Raw genomic sequence first — 16,775 nt, forward strand, 5'->3', positions numbered from 1 at the left:
CTCTTTCAGATGAAAGAGCCCCAGCGCTGTGAAGCAGGGGGAAACCGCAAGAGTGTTGCGGTCCCCCGGAAAAACCTCAGATCGGGTGTTCTGAGGACCTGGTGTTCCGGTGGGTGCCCTTTTGCGACTCCCCCGCTCCCCGGTAAGCTCGCAAGAGCCCCGAGAGTGAGTGGGGTTGGAGACCGCACAGCGGAAATGACTGCTTCCTTCACTGCGCGAAGCTCTGAGTCTGGCGACCATGAGCGGCCAATTCCTTCAATAAAAAGACTCACAATTTGGAACTGTAAGTAAAGAACAAAGTCTTAATTTGACCAAGATTAAAGGAGGGGGAAGGGATTTAAAAACGGAGGTTGATCCCTTTTGCTGAAAGAAAGCGGAGTCGGTAAGCAAGGACCAAAGCCTTAGGTGGAAAAAGACTTTTGAAAGTTTGTAAGTTAAACCTATGCCCCCCTTCTGCAGGGGGAAGAGGGGGAAAAATATTTCAATTGCTAAAAACCCTGCGGGACTGTGTTTTTAAGTAAAGAGGCTCCTCCATTCTGTTGCGGACCTCCCGGGGGGGGAAAGTCTAGACTCCATTGTGACGTCACAATGGAAGAGGAAACATTCAATCTTCGTTTCCACTGACTCTGTTATTTTGTATCCTGTGGCTGTCTGGACACATTTTAAAGTAGCTAAAAGTGTCTTCTACTTCCAGGACTGTCTGTTAACTTTATATGTGATCTGAAAAACTTCTTTTTACTCGCAGCCTGCTTTAATAACATGGAACAGGGGGGCTGCTGGATGCCTGGGCTGACACCTGTGGGACTGGTGGTGGGATCCTGTTTTCCTCTCTCATTCCACTAAGCTGTGGGACTGACCTTGAAATTCCTGAGCCATTATGTTTGCTGATAAACAAGAGAAGGTAACCACAAGACATGGCTCTAAAAAGCCACCCTTTGAGGAATCTGTAATGGTACCCCTGAATGAAATTAGAGACAATACAAATCACAACACAGAGGGTATAGAAAGACTGGATAAAAAGATTGAAGCTTTAAGTTCTGAACCGAAAGAGGTTAAGACTGAGATAACTACACATGATACAAGGTTGGCACAGCTAGAGACAGAGTGCCGGACTTGGAAAGACTACAATATGAAAACGCCAATTCAATTGCCTTTCTTCAAATGAAGGAAAGGGAATCTCATTTGAGATTGAGAGGGGTGCCTCAACTGGATGAGGAGAAACTCAAGGAGTTTCTGATGGACTATTTTGTGGCGTGGTGGGATTTGAAAAAGAAAGACGTTGAGTTGTGGATAGAAAAAGCTTACAGATTTGGGCCCAAAAAGGATAGAAAAATAACCTATGACTGTATAGTGGTCTTCAAGACCAAGGAACAGAGAGATACCATTTTGGGATTGCATTATAAAAAAGGCTTAAAAATACAGGACAAATCCATCGTCCTCTTCAAGGAGATTCCTAGACACTTCCTGAATTTGAGATCCAATTTTACAGAATTGGCAAACATTTTGAGGAGTAAAAAAATTTTTTTCAGGTGGGAATTCCTAGAGGGCCTATCGTTTAAAATCGAAGGAAGGAAGCAAAGAATTAAGACTGTGGGGAGAGAGGGACAGATTTCTGCAAAAGCATGCGGTGGAACTTGGACGGCAAAGCCCGCAGCTGCCAGGGGCAGGAGCGGCAACCCCTTAATTTAACATCATGGCACTGAGAGCTTATTCTTGGAATGTCAATGGACTAAATTCTCCTCAGAAAAGGAGACAGGTATATCATGTGTTGGAAAAACAGAATTTGGGTGTAATTTGTCTACAGGAAACACATATTACAAGACTACATAGAAAAAATTTATCATAGAAAAAAAACTTGGACAAGAATTTATTTCTTCGGACAAAGTGAAAAAAAGAGGAGTGGTTTTTTATATCAAAGAAAAATGGAACCCAAAACTGATCTTTAAAGACGAGGAAGGAAGACACATAGCAGTGGAAATTACAGCACAAGGCGAAAAAATATTTGTTATTGGGAATCTATGCACCTAATGATGGCAAAGCGGAATTCTTCAAGAACTTGGAAACAAGTCTTTTGGACTATTTGGATTACAAATTAATTCTAATGGGAGACCTGAATGGAGTTGCATCTACTTTGATGGATAGGACTCAGAGGCAAAAAAAATTGAATGCTGGCAGACTACCTAAGGCTTTCTTTGACATAACTGACAAATTTGATCTGTCAGACACATGGAGAGTCAGAAATCCAAGTGAAAAAAACTTCAGTTTTTTTTCCAGATGCAAACCAATCATTTTTGAGAATTGACTACCTATGAATATCCAGAGACTTGGTTCCTTAAGTATCAAAAATGGAAATTTGCCCTAAAACCTGCTCAGACCACAATGCAGTTTTTGTGGAACTGAAAATGTCCTTACAAGGTTCCTTCAGATGGAGAATGAATGATGATTTGTTGAGAAGTACCCAAATTGTAAATAAAGCCCAAAAAGCCCTAAAGGATTATTTCGAAATTAATATGAATCAGGGAACGGAAACAAGGGTTATTTGGGATGCCAGCAAAGCAGTAATGAGAGGATTTCTAATTGAACAAAATTCAATTAGGATAAAGATACAGAATGAGAAAAAAAATAAAATTTTGGAACAACTAAAAGATAAAGAGAAGGGTCTTAGAGGGAACCCAAAGAACTTGCAGATACAAAAGAAAATTAAAGCCCTACAGATTCAATATTCACAGATTATAAATCAAGAAATAGAATGGAAACTAAGGAGGATGAAACAAAGGAATTTTGAATCTGCAAATAAATGTGGGAAACTTTTAGCTTGGCAATTAAAAAAGAGGCAAAAGCAAAGTACTATCACAAATATTGTAACAGAAGGAAAGTCTGTGGAGAACCCTGTGGACATAAGAAAATGTTTTCACAAGTACTACAAACAACTGTATAAAAAGGAGAAAGAGGACCAGGCCAAGACTGAGCAATTTATTAAAGCCAATGGTTTGCAGAAGATTCCTGAGGATAAAAAGATCCTACTAAAGGGACTGATTTCAAGACAGGAAGTGGAATATGCAATAAACTCAATGCAACTTGGCAAGACCCCGGGACCAGATGGTCTATCAGCAAAATACTATAAGACATTGGCTTATCAAATAAAAAGAGTATAGTCTTACCGAAGCTACTCTTTTTATTTTTTATTTTCTCCCCTCAATACCTGGAGAAAAGGTGGTTCTGCAATATGTAGATGACCTTATACTAGCGGCAAAGGATTTTGATACCTGTAAAGAAGGGACAGAGGAACTGCTCCACTTGCTCTGGGAAGCTGGCTACCGAGTTTCCCAGAAAAAGGCACAGTTATGTTTAGAAAAGGTCAAATATTTGGGCTTTGACATCTCACACCAACAACGAGCATTGAGACCAGAGAGGAAAGAAGCTATTTGCCTTATCAAGGAACCTACCACAAGGAAACAACTCAGAAGATTCCTAGGAACAGCAGGGTTTTGTAGACTATGGATACCTGATTTCAGCAGTCTGGCCAAGCCCTTACATGAAAGCACTCGAGGTGCAGAAAAGGACCCATTTGTATGGGGACCTGAGCAGCAACAAGCCTTTTTAGTTATCAAACAACGACTTATGGAGGCCCCAGCCCTTGGGCTGCCTAATTCGGAAAAGCCCTTTCAGCTGTATGTACATGAACAGAATGGGATTGCAGCGGCAGTCCTGACCCAGAGATTAGGAAGTTGGAACCGTCCAGTAGCTTATTTTTCTAAACAATTGGACTCAGTAGCAAAAGGATGGCCTCCATGCCTAAGGGCAGTAGCGGCCACTGCAAGCCTTGTCAAAGAAGCTGATAAATTTACCTTTGGCCAGACGATGTATGTGAATGTACCTCATGCTGTTCTGACACTCATGGAATATAAGGGTAGTTATTGGCTAACGAACCCAAGGATGGCTAGATACCAAGGCCTATTGTGTGAAAATCCCAGGATTCATCTACGAGTAGTGAATATGCTCAATCCAGCAACTTTGCTGCCCCACCAGAGGTAGATGATGAAGAATCACATGTTTGTCTCCAAATAATGGATGAAGTTTATTCCAGTAGACCCGATCTGAAAGATGAACCATTGAAAAATCCAGATGTTGTATATTATACTGATGGTAGCAGTTACCTGCATGAAGGTGCCAGACGAGCAAGATATGCTGTGGTCACCAATGAGGAAGTTATGGAAGCTGAAGCTTTGCCTGCTGGCACCTCAGCACAAAAAGCTGAACTTATAGGTTTAACTAGAGCTCTGCAATTGGCAGCCGGATGTAAGGCAAACATCTATTCTGATTCTAAATATGCCTTCTTAACCCTGCATGCACATGGAGCTCTATGGAAAGAAAGAGGTCTAATCGGAGCCCACGGGAAGGCCTTGAAATATGGACCTGAAGTAGAAATCCTGTTGGAAGCAGTATGGGCTCCAGAACAGATTGCTGTAATGCACTGCAAAGGTCATGGACGTGGAAGGGATCCAATAACCAGAGGAAATCATGCTGCTGACAAAGCAGCCCGAGAGGCAGCCCAAAAGCCTGTGGGAGGATTTATAGCAGCCCTCATACCAGAGGTAGTTCCAGAAGAAGTTAAACCTCACTATACCCCAGAAGAGAGGAAGTGGGCTGAACAGGAAGGAGTGGTTGTGAAGGACGGTTGGATGATCCTGCCGGACAATAGGATTTATGTACCTCATCACCTAGCAGGCACAATTGTAAGAAATTATCATGAATCTACTCACCTTGGCGGTACTGCAACCAGAGAGAGTCTCAGTCGGAAGTTGTATATTATTAACCTATCACGATTAGCAACTTGCATTTCACGGAAATGTGTTCTTTGTGCTAAAAACAATCCCAGGCAGGAATCCTCCTGGAATCCAACATGTGGGATACGTCCCCATGGAAAGCCTAATTGTGGACTTCACAGAGCTGGTCCCTTCTAAGGGATTCAAGTATCTCCTTGTGTTTGTAGATACTCTTACCGGATGGGTTGAAGCTTTTCCCACCAGAACTGAAAAGGCACGAGAGGTAACTAAGAGACTCCTCACTGAATTGATCCCGAGGTTTGGATTACCTAGATGCATTGGAAGTGATAATGGGCCAGCGTTCATTGATCAAGTAGTACAAGAAGTATGCCGAGTCCTACAAGTGAAATGGAGACTGCATGCAGCATATAGGCCTCAAAGTTCGGGGAAAACTGAAAGAATGAATCGGACTCTGAAAACCCAATTGGCAAAATTAACCCAGGAAACAGGATTGAGATGGGTAGATGTGTTACCCATAACACTGTTTCGTGTTCGGTGTGCACCCACAAAAAGGCTTAAGTTGTCACCTTTTGAGCTCCTGTATGGGAGGCCGCCCTCCTTTGTTCAGGATATTCCAGCTGACCTCAAACAAATAGGAGACCATGTGACACAGGGACAAGTGCAATCTCTCTCCCGTGTTTTTGTTTCTCTTAACAGGTGGGCCCTCAAGCGCACGCCGTGCAGCATTGCCGAGCCGATTCATCAGTTCCAGGCTGGCGATAGCGTATGGGTGAAAGAGTGGAAACGAGATCCACTTGCACCTAAGTGGCGTGGGCCTTACACCGTCTTGCTCTCTACTCCAACAGCGGTGAAGGTAGCTGAGGTGACCCCCTGGATTCATCACTCCCGTTTGAAGAAGTCCGAAGGCAGTTGGACGTGTAAAGGTGACCCCTCTAATCCTTTTAAACTGACTCTCTCCAAAAAAAACCCTGTATCTAGCCCTACGGGGAACGGGCTAGGTCACGGGCAACATTAGACGACCGGCCTGCTGCAGCCACAACCTGGAAGCTGGCTGACCTGCGCACGCCTGAAGCTTGAGGAGCATCTGAACCAGTGATTGTGAACGGGAAGATTCACTTATACAATTGACTGACTGCCCCCCCCCCCCTTGTGGAACAATTATCAGGGATATTACTCATTGGGGATCCTCGGAATATATGTTTTGGTCTTGGTGGTTCCCCATTTCTGTCACTGGGGGAATTATATTGGGGCTAATATTTTTTTGCTATCACAATAAGGTAATCTTTTGTGGAAGGAATGCATATACTAGACATCAACATGATTTTATTATTAATCCTGATCCCTTGGGAAGGGGAAGGGTCCTTGAATCTGACCAAATTTGCTAAATATTCCGCCATGACCACAATATGCGGGTAGGCTTAGCTGAGATGGTAGCCAATGTTACAAATAGGACCAATTGCCTTGTTTGCTCTTGGACCAGATGATTCAGAGGGAGGTATGCCCTTATTACCGATACCATTAAGTGCCATTGGTATGGTAAGCGAAATGCCACACCAAACAGAAGTACAGAATTTCCCCGGATGGAACTCAACTAAACCAATACGAGTTATACCTGTACAAGGGGAATTCTGTGTACATAAATCATCAGATGCAGCTGATTCTACCATGGTAGGCTCTTCTCATTGCCACTACACTTGGGATTATATTAAGAATAGTCAAACCTGGGCAAATGGTACTACCTATCGAACTCTGAATACCTTGCCCTGTGCACCTCCTTTTATTCATGCATGGAAAATGGTGTGGAACATAACTGTGACAGCAAAAGGCAATCTAACATACTGCACTGTGAACTCTATACCCCTTTTGATATTTCACCTTATGCACTCCACGTACCAAAAACCTCAGACCTGATGGTTGTGGTGGATATGTGGAGAATGGGCATACAAGCAACTCCCTTCCAAATGGAGTGGGACTTGTTTCCTGGGATGGGTATTACCACCAATGTGGATTATGCCCACTAGTTCAGCCAAGCGCACACGAAGAAACGCTGATATTTCTCATATAGGAGGAAGTACCCAAAGTTGGAGTGATACTGATGATTGGCCACCAGAGCGCATTATAGCCTATTATGATCCTGCCTCCTGGAATCCTGATGAGCTCATACAAGGGGCACGGGATCCTATTTATAATCTAAACAGAATAATTCGATTGCAAGCAGTAGTGGAACTTGTAACCAATGCAACAGCCCAGAGTTTGAGACTTATTGCACAACAGTTGGATAAAAGTAGAGCCGCCATTTTGCAGCTGAAAATGGGAATGGATTATGTACTTGCCAGGCAGGGAGGCCTATGTGGAGTCTTGAACTTGACAGGGAATGCCTGTTGCTTTAACATTTCTGATAATGGTGAGGCAATCCGTGTGTTGGCCACAAAGATGGAGAGTATAGCACATGTCCCAGTACAAATATGGGAAGGATGGGATATGGGATGGCTCACCAATTGGTTACCTAAAGTTGCGGGACTCAAAGGGATACTATTGTCTTGCTTGTTTTTCTTGACGGTAGTAGTAATGGTTTTATGTATGGTGCCATGTATCATTTCATGTTTTAGAAGTACAATTAGCAAGATGATTTCAAATGAAACTTTACCTCATATCATGGCCCTATACAGAGCTTTACCTCAGGAATATGATGAAGGTCAAGCTATCAAGGACACTTGGGAAGGTCCTTGAGCTTGAAAGGGGGGAATGAGGCATCTGATCAAGGCTTGTCTTGCCAGACATAAAGCAGCTGGCTGAGTACTCTGGCAGTTGTTTATCTTCTTGATCAAGGCCCCCCCCCCCCCGATTTATAACAGGAGACACGTTTCTTAAAGTTGTAAAAGGAAATTACAGGCTGGGAGCAAAAGGTCATATTGACCATACAAATTACAGAAAACAATCAAGCTGCAAAAACACTAATTAAGAGTTGGTAAATAGTGAAATTTATTGTTTAACAGAAAATACCATGTGCCTCCCATCAGACTCGAGCCACATCTTCCTAAGGTTAAAGGGCAAGAGCTAATAGAAACAGCAGCTGGCTTGAAAGGGGGGTGTAAATTTAAGGGGTTGCTTTTGGAAACTGTTTTTACTAATTTCCCTTTTACTTTGAAAAGGCCTTTTCTTCTAAAAATCTATATATGTTATGTATGAAATATATTGGCTTAAATGTAATTATGCAAAGGATTTAGAAAGTAAGAAATGTTAGATTCTTATGTTAGATTCTTATTTCATTGATGGTGTGTGAGAAGGTGAACCCAAGATCTCTAAGATAAAAATTAAAACCATGAGCCATCTGTTTTAGCCATCTGTTTTGGAGTGAAAGGGCAATAGGGCAATAGGGCAAAGATGATCTGGTAATTAAGGTGCCTGGTCGAGGCAAATGTAAGATATATGGCTACTTGTCTGCCATTTATGGATAGAAGGAAATATAGCTCTTTGTCTCCCATAAAAGGTAATAGGAAATGGGTGTATCTTTTATTATTGGTTCTAGCAAACAGCCAATAGGAATTTCAACCAAGCTGATTGGACAGAGGCAGCCAAAGGAGGAGCAAGGGGGCTGGGCTGAGGAAATATAAGTGCTGGCCATCAGGGCTGGAGTGGGCAGAGCTTTGGTAACCATATACCACTGTGTCTCTCATTTATTTGTCTGACAAATAAATTATTATTTTAATTTCTCTATTGCTGCGTTGAATATTTCATTCCAGCTAAGCGTTAACCACAAGCAGGGTGCTACAGAAGGTCATGACACCCGCTTTGGATGGCATGGCTATCTTAATTATGGGAAAATAAAGGCGCACTGGAGTTTTTCAAATCATATAATAAGAAATGCTATATATAAGGTGTGGGAAAAATACAAAAGATATTTGGAACAGAAAACCCCAAGATGGAACTCTCCATTAGAAGCAACTGCTGTTAAAAAAAACAACAACATCAAAGAGAACTGGATAACGTATAACACAATATTAAGGGAGGAGGAGGGTCAACTAATATTGATAAGTTATGAGAAAATAAAAGATCACTTTTCTAGTTGGCTAGATTACTCCCAGGTGAATGAAATGTTCAGACAGGATAAGCAGATAGGTTTTGAAAAGGAGCCTTCAAGATTTGAAAGAGAATTACTGAATAGTAAAACTAAAATAATCGCAGAAATGTATAGACTTCTTTTAGACTACGAAGTAATGGATGAGGAGGTTAAGGCTTCAATGATAAAGTGGGCCCAAGAAGTGGGCCGTCCAATTATGCTAAAAGATTGGGAAAACTTATGGAAGGTAAATTTGAAATTTACAGCCAGCTATCACGAAGAGTCGGACATGACTAAACGACTAAACAACAACATAATATAAGAGAGAACATGATGAAAATGGCTCATAGGTGGTACCTCACTCTTTCCAGATTATCAAGAATGTATAAAAATTTGGCGAATGCTTGTTGGAGATGTGGAGGAAATAATGGTGACATGATCCACATGTGGTGGACGTGTGAAAAGATTAAGATTTTTTGGGGGGAAATATACGATGAATTAAAAAAGATGATGGGGATAACTTTTACTAAAAAACCAGAGGCATTTCTATTAAGTATTTTAGATAAAGAGATCCCAAAAAATCTAAGAGAGTTATTCTTGTATGCAACCGCAGTGGCTCGTATACTTGTGGCCAAGGGATGGAAAGATCCCGAGGCTCCAAAAATAACAGATTGGCAAATCAAATTACAGGAATTGGTGGAGACAGCTCAACTGACTAGTAAACTCAGAGGAAACTCTAAGCAAAAATTTGCGGAAAAATGGGATGGTTATAGAAGATATGTTCAAAAATACAATAATAGTTTTGACTCCGTGCTAGCATTCGAGTGATAAAGGAACTAAAAGGAGGTGGACAACAATTAAGGATTTATTATGTTTTCAGAATGTATTAGAAAAATTATATAGAAAGGTTTATTGTTTTGTGTACATTCAAATGTAAGATAAAATATATGCAAAGGGACTTGACAGGAAGTCAAAGTTGAAGAAAATATTTTGGAAGATAAAAGGGGAAAAAATATTTACTTTCATTATCATTTTGTGTGCGGGTGTGGGTGTGTGGGTGTCTGCACATATGTGTGTTGTTGTATGGAATGTTTGGGAGGAAATAAGACGGTAAATAACAAATAACAAACTAAATATCAATGTATGTAATTTATATTTCTTAATTATATTTAGTGGTGGTATGGCTGTATTGTTTTTTGTAACATAAAATCATTCAATAAAAATTGTATTAAAAAAGAAAGAAAGATTGGCTTATCCAACCTTTGGTAGAAGTATGCAATTTGATTCTAGGAGGGGGCAAAGCATCTGAAACCTGGAAGGAAGCTTATATTACTCTGATTCCTAAACAAGATCAAGATAGAGCCTATGTCAAGAAGAATTACAGACCAATCTCCCTACTTAATGTGGATTATAATTTTTTTGCGAATATACTGGCTAACAGGCTAAAGAAGGTTCTGTCTGAACATAAACATAAAGATCAGGCAGGTTTCTTGCCTGGAAGACACATGAAAGATAATATCAGGAATGTTGTAGATATTTTGGAAAAGCTGGAAGCAAGAAAGAACTGTAAAACAATGTTAATGTTTACTGATGCTGAGAAAGCCTTTGACAATGTATCTTGGAGTTTTATGTTCACAATTTAGAAAGTATGGGGGTTGGTCAAGATTTTTTAAATGGTATTAATGCGATCTATCATGAACAAAAAGCTAAAATTATTGTAAATAATGTGGTATTGGAGGAAATTAGAATCGAGAAGGGAACCAGGCAAGAGTGCCCACTTTCCCCTCTGTTGTTCATTTCTAAGTATGATAAGAAAAGATGATCAAATTAAAGGTATTACAGTAGGATCCAAACAATATAAATTAAAAGCCTTTGCTGATGATTTAGTACTGACATTATAGGATACAGACACCAGTGCAGTAAAAGCACTGGAGCTGATACAGGAATTCGGACAGGTAGCAGGATTTAAGTTAAATAAGAGCAAAACCAAAGTATTAGAGAAAAATCTGGATAATGATGAAATAAAGTTATTACAAGAAAAGACGGGCCTAGATTTTGTGAAAAAAATTAAGTATCTGGGAGCGAATTTGCCCAAGAAAAATCTGAATTTATACAAAGATAACTATGAGAAACTATGGAATGAAATTAAGAGAGATCTAGAGATATGGTCAAATTTAAAATTGTCACTAATGGGCCGGATTTCAGTGGTTAAGATGAATGTATTGCCAAAGACGTTATTTCTGTTTCAAGCCCTCACAATTATAGATAATGTGAAATGTTTTAAAGAATGGCAGAAAGCTTTATCTAGATTCATCTGGCAGGGGAAAAAACCCAGAATTAAATATAAATTACTAACAGATTCTAAAGAAAGAGGGGGATTTTCCCTGCCAGATTTGAAAATCTATTTTGAAGCAGCTGCACTTTGCTGGATTAAGGAATAGATACAATTAGAAGATACCGATGTTTTAGATTTGGAGGGATTTGACAATGTGTTTGGATGGCATGCATATTTATGGTATGATAAAGTAAAGGCCCATAATGCTTTTAAAAACCATGTAATTAGGAAATCTCCGTACAATGTATGGATAAAATATAAAGATCTCTTAGAAAGGAAGACACCCAGATGGCTTTCGCCAATGGAGGTGAAGGCCCAGAAAAAGTTAAATATGGATATCAAGCGGTTGAGATATTCAGACTTGTTATTAGAGGACAAAGAAGGTTATAAATTAAAACCATTTGATTAAAGATAAGTTAAATTGGTTACATTATCACCAGATTAATGAATTGTACAAATTAGATAAGAAAAATGGTTTTGCTTCAGAAAAATCTAAGTAGGAAACGGAGTTGTTGGACTCTAAAGTTAAAAATTTGTCTAAAATGTATAACTTATTGTTGGAATGGCATACAAAGGATGAACAAGTTAAGTCAGTGATGATAGACTGGACAAGAGATGTGGGAGATGTGTTTGAAGACTGGGAAAGATTGTGGAAGAAAGGGGTCAAATTCACTGCATGTACAGTGTTAAAGGAAAATATAATGAAAATGATGTATAGATGGTATTTGACTCCTGTAAAATTAGCAAAGATATACCACAACAGTGATAAACTATGTTGTAAATGTAAAGAAAAAGAGGGTACCTTCTATCATAAGTGGTGGACCTGCCCCAAGGTGAAAGGCTTCTGGGAGAAGATTTATAACGAATTGAAAAAAATGTTGAAATATACATTTATTAAGAAACCAGAGGCCTTTCTTCTTGGAATAACAGGTTTGGAATTGCCCCAAAAAGATGTTAGAATATTTTTGTATGCCACAACTGCAGCAAGAATTTTGTTAGCGAAGAACTATAAAACACAAGAAGTACCAACAGTGGAAGATTGGCAGATGAAGATGATGGATTTTTCGGAGCTAGCCGACCTGACTGGAAGAGTCCGTGACCAGAAGGAGGAGGACCACCAGGAGGAATGGATGACGAAATTTAAAGACTATTTAGTTAAATATGTTAAGTTAACTTAATTGGAAAAGCTTGCAAATATCAGATAGGCTTAGGATTTAAATATGTAATGTGATGAATTAATATGTTTAATGCCAAATTTGAAAGAAAGAAAGATGTTAAGTGATTAAGTTAATCCTATAAGAATATTGGTTTTGGAAAACTGTTAAAATGATATACACTGAAATTCAACCAGGGGGATACGAGGAAGTCACTTAACAATGTTACTAAGATTGGTTTAAATATGCCCGAGATTTTTGTTTGTTTGTTTGTTTAAAAAACTTTTTGGAAAATTAATAAAATCTTTTTTCCCCCTTCCAAAACATGACACAATTAAACTTTTGTGTCCCTTGACTATGAAACGGCATACAGTTTACTAGGGGCACTTGAAGCAGGAGAGTAGCACGGAATTCTGGATGGACACTTGAAAGAAGCTTATCATGGTGCATCACAGAATCACACCAGCTGAGGGCTATTGGATCAAGCACCCCAGTCGAAAGAATCCAGTCCCTAGGCAGGTATAGCAAGTGATACCAGTCTTTTCCTCCCTACATCACTAGAGTAGAAAACAAAAACAGATTATCCTGAACTTAAGGTGGTTCTCATTCATTTTAGTTGCCTAACTTTATCTAAAAGTGAAGTGTATTCTAAAGCTCCGTTTGAGACAAGACAAGACACACATTTTTTGCAGAGTGGAAAGTACTGGCAGGACTTGCCGTAACTTAGACGCCTTAAAATAACAAATTTTGGGTCACAGACTTCATGGTCTGAAGGGAGGGTGGAAACTGAGAAGGGATCAGAGAAGAAAGGAAGACAGATGAAGCCTTGCCCACAAAACCTGCAAGTTGCCCTTTACACCAAAGACGGACAGACAAAGGCATTCAGTCACCTCTTTTTCAGGGTGCCATGAACAGACACCTCAAACATCCCTGCCTCCCAGTTCCAAGGATTAGTTGCAGCAACATTTACCTCTCCTTTTCCATCATGATCTGCACTGGGCTTAGCTGGTTGCTTTTACTGCCAGTTCCCAGCTGCCCATAAGTGTTTGCTCCCCAGGCGTAGAGCAAGCCCTCATCCGTTAACACCATTGTGTGTGCATAGCCACAGGCAACCTGCAAGAAAGAAAATGGAAATCAATGCTAGCATCACTCTAAGATGGCCACGAAGAATGAGAAATCACTGCTGGACACTTAAGTATCAGTTGCACAACTTGGGTTAGTTTTAAACACCAAGGGAGTCTACACACAGGTTATGAAATGCGGAGGGGGGTGTCCTACGGTTCTCCAGATACTGTTGGACTGCAACTCCTGTTATTTCTGACTACTGACTGAGGCTGGGGGTGGAGAGAGCCCAACAAACATCACGAGAATTGTAGGTTCCCTGGCCCAGGTATGAAAAGGTTTCACTGATTATTGATGGTTTGGTAAAATACTTGCAGAACAACTGAGAAATAACCCAAGTCATCTTGTCTCCAAAAGATCACCAGTAAAATGTTGACACTTCCTAAACACAATCTCAGGTTTGGAAGAGGCAGCTGCGTCTTGGTTATTCCCTTTTCCTGCCCTTGGCAAAAACTGCCAACTGAAGGCTGCCCCAGCTGCAGTGAAGATGGCAGCTATCTACAGGCTCATAGTTACCAGGCCTCTTCAACACCAACTGTTTGCAGGCTAGGCTTTGGTTATAAGCACTAAACAGAAGCTCACAATAAACCAGGGGACAATTAAGCAACACAACTTACACTATTTTGTACTCACCTGCATTACACAGAGACCTTGTAGCGCGGCCACTCGGCATGGGGTTAGCTGGTTGCCATTGTTTCCCAGACCTAGTTGACCATTGCCATTGTAACCCCAGCCATATACCTTCATGAAGGAGGAAGAACAGTTAATCTGGATGCACTCCAGGGAAAGAGGTGGCCAGTGCAGTGTGCTGGTGAGAGCGTTAGACTATGATCTGGTAGACCAGGGTTCAAAGCCCCACTCAGTCGCGAAGCTCAGTGGGTAACCCTGGGCCAGTCTCTCCCTCTAGCCTACCTCTTAGGGTTGGTGTGAGGGTAAAATGGCGAGGGGGGAGAAACACGGAACTCCTTGAAGGTGGGATATAAACGTAACAATAAAAATGAATTTAAAATAGCTCTAGTTCAGGGAAAGATGCTGAGAAAGGCAGGCTGAAAATGCACCTAATCCTAATCTACATACACTTCAGCTATCTGTTGCCGACTCATTTTTCTTTTGTGCATATGAACACTGCATATTGACTCTTAAATTATAAAATGAAGGGTTTTATGACTTTTAGTTTAATCTGCCTGCAGAGTTACTTGGTTACTCTGCCCTTCCCCTAAATGTTACAGGACAGTTCTGGATGTACTGGATTCATAGCGTAAGTAAAAAAGTTTAACTTTCCAGCATTTAAGAGCAAGGAAGCAGCAATGTCAACACTATTTATAGCTCAAGTTTCCCTGTTTCCTGAGGATAAACTTCCTCTGACTTAAGCCTCGAATAACTGTTTACTAACTGCATCTGAGGTTTCAATAATTATCAAATGAGTCACAAATCCTACTTTTCCCTTTAACCACAAGATTTGCTCCCTCAGGTGATCCAGCATCACCTTCAGAAATGAATTTTAGATGATGAAGTGAACATACAGGTGCCAGAACAAGTCTTAATGGCAATGAACAGCCAGCAGGTGTCTAGTTTAAAGCCACTGCAGCTCATCAACTTCACAAAAGTTTCTGGGGCATCTTCTATTAGCCCTTTGTTCTGCACTTTAGCATTTTCTTACGCAGAAGCAGAGCTATGTGTGCAATGACCTTGGAATGCTTACCTCACCATTGTCCACTACAGCTATGGAAGAGGTTTGGCCACATGCAACGCCGACCACCACCTTCGTCTGCAGACAGTTGGAAACCTTGCGGGGAGTGGGCTGGTTTGCTGTGGAGCCTGACCCAACTTGTCCACAGTTGTTATAGCCCCAGGCATACACCTTGCCACAAGGAAAGAAGATGAAAAGACATAATGGGAACACACTCCAAACTTCCTTCAGAACAAAAATAATGCCTGAACAGCTTTGAGTTGATTATCTCCTTTTACCTTTTTTAAAAATTTTACCCTAGAACTCTTCCAATTTTAACTCCACTGCTGCAGATATGCAGGTGACACATCAAAAGCCTTGCCAAACAGCAGACACTGCCCTGTGTCCACAGGTAGTCCGTTCCTTCTGCAAACATGCATCGTGATGCAAAGTTACATCATGTAACTTTACATCATGAAACATCATGTTACATCTTAATCTTATCTGTTAAGGTAAGATTTCAGTCCAAAATATTTCACTAGGAAAACACAATACAATGATTGATAGCAACATCAGATTCACTTTTCTCTGAGGGCTTCCCAAAATTTAAGACAGTTTAGAGATTTTTGAAATGTTAAGTGGGATATCAATGCTTTTAAATAAATAAATACAGGAACACATTTGCATAACAGTGGGTTCTCAAAAGCAAAAGTTTAGCAAGTAATAATATACATATATAAAAGACTTACATCTCCATCAGATGATAGTGCTATAGAATGATGGGAGCCACAAGCTACTTCAATTACTTTCTTAATTAGCAAATTGGTACAGATTTGAATGGGTGTAACACCTTGATTGGTGGTCCCATTTCCAAGTTGACTGTATCCATTATGTCCCCAGGCATAAACTTCACCATCTATGAAAGGCACAAAAGCACAAATGTCCATAATTTATTTATCTAACCCTAGAAGATGATTCCCAATTCCAAACAACACCAGACAAAAGCGGGTCAGAAAAAATATAAGAGACTGCATCCAGAGCCACAGCTCCACTCATGCAACTGACATCCACGCCCACAATGCAACTTCCTCTTCTGCCCCCTCCAGACCACCATGTGGCCTCAAAATCTGCTCCAAAGCAGAATTTGGGGGCATGTAGGGGAGAGCATAAGAAGTGGATGTCCTATTTCACAAGCAGAATTCTGCTTGTACAGTGTGGAAAATAGCCCTAAGTCTTAAGATAAGTACCTGAATTAGAACCCAATTGTTCTGAAAGGTTTGAGGGAATGGGGTGTGCACACACATGGAGTGAGACACTTAAGCCTTCTTTAGATTTTATTTTTCCTAGGAAGCGCTGCAGCATCTACATAACTTTACTCCACCCTGGTCTGGTGAATGCTGCTGCACAAAGGAAAACACTGGCAATTGCAGCCACAGGCTTCACCTTTAGCACAAGCTGCACACATGCATCAAAGGAAGATGTCAAAAGACTACTCTCATTCTTAGGGTTGACGTTGGAAACAACATTGCGTGAAGGCAGGAAAAGATCCATGGGGGTTGCAATCCAACAACGTTGTGAGAGCCACCAGTTCGCACCCTTGGCGAGAGGGAAGTGCCTAATAAAATTCTGCAGCCCAAGCTTACCACAA

The 16,775-nt window shown here is 40.6% G+C and overlaps 1 protein-coding gene across 5 annotated transcripts in view; it reads right to left on the minus strand.

Moving 5' to 3' along the window:
* The window catches only part of RCBTB1 (RCC1 and BTB domain containing protein 1), a 41,402-nt gene that overhangs the window by 19,309 nt on the left and 5,318 nt on the right, over positions 1–16,775 (minus strand). For all 5 annotated transcript variants that reach the window (XM_080997422.1, XM_080997419.1, XM_080997421.1 and 2 more), the window contains exons 4-7: positions 15,877–16,043; positions 15,161–15,319; positions 14,092–14,199; positions 13,307–13,449 (exon numbers count right to left, since the gene is read on the minus strand). In XM_080997422.1, coding sequence (XP_080853548.1) covers positions 13,307–13,449; positions 14,092–14,199; positions 15,161–15,319; positions 15,877–16,043 — 577 coding nt within the window. The remainder of the gene's footprint in view (positions 1–13,306; positions 13,450–14,091; positions 14,200–15,160; positions 15,320–15,876; positions 16,044–16,775) is intronic.

This window comes from Podarcis pityusensis (genome assembly GCF_964106645.2).
Source record: "Podarcis pityusensis genome assembly, chromosome: 3".
Taxonomy (NCBI): domain Eukaryota; kingdom Metazoa; phylum Chordata; class Lepidosauria; order Squamata; family Lacertidae; genus Podarcis; species Podarcis pityusensis.